Source organism: Haliotis rufescens, unplaced genomic scaffold (assembly GCF_023055435.1).
Source record: "Haliotis rufescens isolate VD_foot unplaced genomic scaffold, xgHalRufe1.0.p SCAF_8, whole genome shotgun sequence".
Taxonomy (NCBI): domain Eukaryota; kingdom Metazoa; phylum Mollusca; class Gastropoda; order Lepetellida; family Haliotidae; genus Haliotis; species Haliotis rufescens.
In genome coordinates, this window is record NW_025964372.1 from 50,154,683 (window position 1) to 50,161,045 (window position 6,363).

A 6,363-nucleotide genomic window follows, 5' to 3' on the forward strand; every position below is an offset into this window, starting at 1 on the left:
GTGGTGTGTCTGACTTTGGATAATGAAATTTCAATCAATCAATCATTTGTTACCCCTCCCTAGATTATATTATAATTCACAACAAAACCTCTTCTTGTTATTTATTTATCGATCATGGAACTCGACCTATACTTTCTTTTGCCGCCCAGTTTACTATGTATCCCGCCTGAGAGGGAAATACATAAATCCCTTATACCCCGCCATGATGAAAACAGGCTACACATGGATTACTGAGCATGAGAATAAATCCTTTATACCCCGCTACGATGACAATCGAACAGCTGTTTTCTATCAATTTGTTTTAACGTGTTTACAATGGCAGATTGAAACATGTTGGCAGTATGAATTCGATGTAGCAGTACCAATCGGACATATGTGTTTTTATGCATCCTTCCAGCTCGTGGTATAAAACCTAACGCGGGACACATAAATTCACCTACACCCTCCGTGATACTGCTACAACCTATAGTATACGAAAGCCTGATGATGCCACTTTTGTACCATACTTTTTCTTTTTTTTCGATTATTTTCTCGTTACTTCGTTATTATAATTATCATCTCGATATGGAATAAACTTGAAATAACGAGAAAATAATGGAAGTAACGAGAAAATAATCGAAGCAACAAGAATAAACTCGATATAAGGACAAAAACATCGAATCAACGAGAAATAATTGAAATAACGAGAAAATGATCAAAATTTCGAGAAAATAATTGAAATAACGAGAAATTTCGATTTTAAAAAAAAATGGTACTAAAGTGGCACCATTAGGCTTTCGTAATAGTAAACCAATGCGTACTCGGAATGTACAGATAGTTGACGGGCAAATGAGGTCGAGTCGGAGCATGTGACATACCATGTTCAGTTAGAGGACCAGGCAAAAAGCTCCTAGGCATTAACAACACGCCCAAGTCCAGCGATTAGAAGCGGCATGACTGTTAGACCGGGAACGAGTCTATCATATTTCATTGATCAAGCACAGAGTTAGCACTCCTTGTCAGGGTTATTTACTTATCTTTCGTGCAAACATAATGTTAATGAACTTATCCAGCGTTTGTTTGCCTGTATATCGTGTATACATATCCTGTCTCTGAACACGCGCTGTGAATAGGAACAAAGCTTGGTCAGACAACAATCTCCTGCAGTCACCATGGAAACGTCTCGTGAGATAACCAGCACGTTAGGGTCGACGGTCACATTATACCGATATATATATCGGTATATGGTCTACGGTAACCTTAATTCAAAAGCGTCCTGGGCCCACTTGGACAAAACATTCTTAGCGCTACGACTATCGTAAGTCTATGTTGAGTACGGGAGTAACGATCATCCTAACGCTAAGATCACTTTGAGCATGTGTACCCTGGTTGCTGATATAAGGAGTTAACTGACTGTAAAAGTCAAGTTTCGACCCTTACCGAACTAAGCTGGTTTTTTGGGGGCTCGATCGTAGCCACCAGTATTGACCAATCAGCTTTCATCTCTCATATCACTTGCATTTGCTTCAAACAAAATGGCGTCGCCCTGTGAAGACGACCAGATCGATAATCAAGGTCTATATTGTAGTAAAACGTGTCTTACTTCGCGACGTGTATCAAATCACGTTAGCACCTTGATTAAAAACATGGAAAGATTTTGAATGGTGCAATGTTTGCATCGCATTCTAAGCATCTTCCGCTGTGATGTGCCTGGACTAAATACGAAATTAATGTGAAACCTACCCCACTCACTAACTCTATTGAAAGTGTCCGATCTTCACCTGTTTGGAAGGTTATTCATATGCGGTTTAGTACTGCTATCATTTGGAATATCCTTTGTGGTTTTTTTAAATTGCCTTTTTACTTCGACCTTGCTGAAGGCTAAAAGAATATCATGGTCATTAGCTCAGCCCTGTTCTCCAAAGTTGACGACATCTGGTATATGTTTAGCTAGTAGTGAAGCTCAACACATGTGACGTTGTTCGTGATATGTTATATTGATTACATATATGTGACCCTGGCATGCTGACCATGCTCCTCAATTCTTACATAATTTCCTCGCACAGTCAACATCATCTCCTCAGCATCAGGACCATTTGAAGCTGACATCAGATGCTTGTCACTTGATACCCCAATGCGAGCCTGGCCACCCGATCCCGTTAGTCGCCTCTTACGACAAGCATAGTCACATCGCACGCACGCACGCACGCATGCACGCGCACACGCACACGCACACGCACCCACACATACACACACATACACACACACACACATACATAGCAGTATAGTTGTAACAAATGACAAGACAAGAGAAAAATATGTTTATTCATACCACTCATTCATATAACTAACAACGAAATGCCATGCAAAGCACACAAGTCGTAGTAAACCAATCATAGGATGTTATATATAGAATCAACTTGGCTGAGAGGACGCCATTGACTCTCGTCCAAACAGGGCTCCGAGAGGCTCAGCTTGTCTAAGAGGACGCCATTGACACTAGTCCATACAGGGTTCCGAAGGCTCAGCTTGTCTAAGAGGACGCCACTGACTCTAGTCCATACAGGGCCCCAAGAGGCTCAGCTTGTCTCAGAGGACGCCATTGACACTAGTCCATACAGGGCTCCGAGAGGCTCAGCTTGTCCAAGAGGACGCCATTGACTCTAGTCCATACAGGGCTCCGAAGGCTCAGCTTGTCTAAGAGGACGCCATTGACTCTAGTCCATACAGGGCTCCGAAGGCTCAGCTTGTTTAGGAGGACGCCATTGACTCTAGTCCATACAGGGCTCCGAGAGGCTCAGCTTGTCTAAGAGGACGCCATTGACTCTAGTCCATACAGGGCTCCGAAGGCTCAGCTTGTTTAGGAGGACGCCATTGACTCTAGTCCATACAGGGCTCCGAGAGGCTCAGCTTGTTTAGGAGGACGCCATTGACACTAGTCCATACAGGGCTCCGAGAGGCTCAGCTTGTTTAGGAGGACGCCATTGACTCTAGTCCATACAGGGCTCCGAAGGCTCAGCTTGTTTAGGAGGACGCCATTGACACTAGTCCATACAGGGCTCCGAGAGGCTCAACTTGTTTAGGAGGACGCCATTGACACTAGTCCATACAGGGCTCCGAGAGGCTCAGCTTGTTTAGGAGGACGCCATTGACTCTAGTCCATACAGGGCTCCGAGAGGCTCAGCTTGTTTAGGAGGACGCCATTGACACTAGTCCATACAGGGCTCCGAGAGGCTCAGCTTGTTTAAGAGGACGCCATTGACACTAGTCCATACAGGGCTCCGAGAGGCTCAGCTTGTTTAGGAGGACGCCATTGACACTAGTCCATACAGGGCTCCGAGAGGCTCAGCTTGTTTAGGAGGACGCCATTGACTCCAGTCCATACAGGGCTCCGAAGGCTCAGCTTGTCTCAAAGGACGCCATTGACTCTAGTCCATACGAGGCTCCGAGAGGCTCAGCTTGTCCAAGAGGACGCCATTGACTCTAGTCCATACAGGGCTCCGAAGGCTCAGCTTGTCTAAGAGGACGTCATTGACTCTAGTCCATACCGGGCACTGATACTGACACTGGAAGGGGGTCTGGCTGGGCTTTTGTGTGGAGATTCAATATTGTTTTCAGCTATATCCTCAAAAGCAGATAAAAAAAATTAAAGTTTTAACTATGAGCCTGAATAGTTTTCTGAAAAGTTTTTAATGAAAAACACATTGCAACAATGTAATACACTTTTCTTCGATTAAATTCCCCATCCCCCACCCCTTAATCAATTAATTGTCGGTCCCTAAGGCAAGAAGACGATATTCCAGATGTCCATCGTATCATCCGTTTGGTTAGAGTAGTCACTGTTTAACCCAGAGTATATCATTCGGCCATGTTATATAGCTTGCGGGCGACAACGTCCTCACTCTGCTCATCGTCATGGGCTTGAAATTTTTGTTAACAAGGAAATCCCTTATTTTGGGGCCATTTGGAGTCCTTTTTATTTGAAACCATTCCATCATAATATCACGGATATCAATTTTAGAAAACAATTGCTTCCCTTCTTTCAAAACCTCATATTCATGGTTCTCCACATCAACCTTGATGAAGGCTTTGGGGAAGTCAACAAACTGCAAGATGTCGTCCAGACGAACAGTCGAGATGAAATCTGGATTGTAGTTGTCGTTGATGTCAAACGTTGCGTTCGGGACTTGTTTGATAACGGTACCTCCTATATTTGCTTTTTCACGCTTGAAGGTGACAGTTCTATAGTCATCCGAGAGAGCTGCAAATAAAATAGTGATCCGATCCGCCAATTTCGCCTCCTGTGCAGTTGCGCACAGTCTCATGACGTTCTCAACAAGCGGGTCCACAGCAACAACACGACGTCCCATCAACGCAGCCGTCAAGGAATACGTCCCTAGTTGAGATCCAAGGTCAAGGACTCCCATATCTGCACTGTCCCTTAGTATTGAGATCATTGTGTTAACTCCTGGAGATTCCCACATTCCAGATCTCTGAATTGACCCTGACACATGGATGTCGTCTTTAACGTTATGAATGTACATCTTGATAGTACCGACCGGGGTTCGGAGTTGGGCAGAACTAAACTTGTTCACTGCAGAACAGAATCCTGGAATCAGAACCCATTTGCCTTGTTTCCAACGGTACACGCCAGTCTCGAGTTTGGGCGCATGGGTCATCTTGACCTGTGTCGGCATGGGCTGAGTGTCTGGAATGACACGTGCTTCATGATGAGGTGTGACCCGTGGATCAATCACTCTTGAATAGTGAAGAAAATGGAAGATAAAGATAAGAATTATTCCAGATACTCCAAGACACAACAGACGCCACCATTTATTCCATGGACTCGCCATCGCGAGAGTAGTGGGCTCCTCTAAGAAATGCTATACGTTGGACGATCGGGTTGTGGTGACGCATATGTAGGTCATCCTGGCGAAGCTTTGAGGACATTAGCCGTTCCTATGAATGAGGAATGACAATATAAATAATAAACAAACACTATTGCCTAACACGGAAGTAATCAATCTTAATGCAAGTCACGAAGCAGTTGTTGGAGTGTAAACACAATGGTAAATGTCACAGCAGTTCAAATCGATCGCAATATCGTTGGACTAGAATCGTTGACCGTCCCCTGGAATGTCAATGGCCGTCACATGTCAAACACCATTAAAACTAGGGCTGGGACGAATATTTACTACCCGGGAACCCATCACCCTATTACCTGACCTTACCCGGGTACCCGCTGTAGATATCTAGAGATGGGTACAAACTGTCCGATTTGTAAAAAGTTTGACCTTATCCCTGGCACAATGTATTTATATACACGTGTAAAGCGATCTGGTCATGCATACACTGATGTTTACTACATGAAGCTCATGAATCTTAATTCAAATATATACAAGTCAGAAGAATGGGTGCATAGTCAGAAAGAAATGGGAACATCAGTGAACTGTAGTGTAGTTTAGATCATTTTTGTCATTCAACAATTATATTACGTGACTTACCGCGCGTGCGGGTAGTCCTGTGGGTACCACTCCACCCGGGTACCCGAGTTATCCGTCCCATCCCTAGTTAAAACATACCAGGCTCAAACAATGACGCGTCTTCATTTGTTTTTTATAGAACCCTTGTACCTCAACTTACCTGGTTAACTGTGACACCGTCTTCAGTCATATACCGGCGAAGACGCCGAGGCGTGTATTCATTCCTATCTCTCCGGGCTCAATGGGTGATAAGTGACCTGATTTCATTCCTCGCGACCTTTTTACGCACTGTGTAGAGCCACGTGTGTCAATCAGACTGACCGAGCGTTGACTAACAGGGAAGTCATAAACCTGTGAAATACCGTCTACTCTCTAGTGTGCATGTACACATTGCATAGTGTGAACCTCACTGGGGGATTATAATGCATTGAATAGAATCTGTTGTGCTGGGACCACAATGCACGCGTGATTGTGGTAATACGTCCCACACTGAATATACCCTGAATACACGTCTTGATACGAACCCTCAACTTTATCGATTCAGTCACCCGGCCGACAGGTTGTTTCACTCGCAAAGGGTTATCTCTGAACGACATTAAAGGGTGCGTGTTTCCAACGCACACACCTGCCACTTTACAAGGCGTTAGAATATAATGTTGAAACACAAAGCAGACATCTGGAATATTAAGCCGATATTGAGGTATGGATTATGGATTACATGGATGCTGTATATTGCAATGTTACCATGCCTAATGATGGGATGGGATTCATATAACTAATGCTGTTAGAGAGAGAGAGAGAGAGAGAGAGAGAGAGAGAGAGAGAGAGAGAGAGATGTTTATATATATATATATATATATATATATACTCTTCAAACAAAGAAACTTGACACTGACTTTCA

General features: G+C 43.9%; 1 protein-coding gene across 2 annotated transcripts; it reads right to left on the reverse strand.

The window, feature by feature from the left end:
• Positions 1-2,286: 2,286 nt before the first annotated feature.
• Positions 2,287-5,921, reverse strand: LOC124152409. 2 transcript variants are annotated; one of them, XM_046525338.2, is made up of 2 exons: positions 5,623-5,921; positions 2,287-4,938 (listed from the first exon to the last, which is right to left on the reverse strand). In XM_046525338.2, exon 2 carries the CDS (start codon positions 4,830-4,832, stop codon positions 3,816-3,818), a length of 1,017 nt encoding a protein of 338 aa, XP_046381294.2. In that variant the 5' UTR covers positions 4,833-4,938; positions 5,623-5,921; the 3' UTR covers positions 2,287-3,815. The 2 variants fall into 2 exon arrangements, with proteins under 2 accessions (XP_046381294.2, XP_046381295.2); XM_046525339.2 differs by lacking the exon at positions 5,623-5,921 and adding an exon at positions 5,484-5,585.
• Between the last annotated feature and the right edge of the window lie 442 nt (positions 5,922-6,363).

What these genes read in the sequence shown, in the direction of transcription:
- LOC124152409 (XM_046525338.2), bottom strand. Translation starts at nt 4,832, where the DNA reads ATGGCGAGTCCATGGAATAAATGGTGGCGTCTGTTGTGTCTTGGAGTA.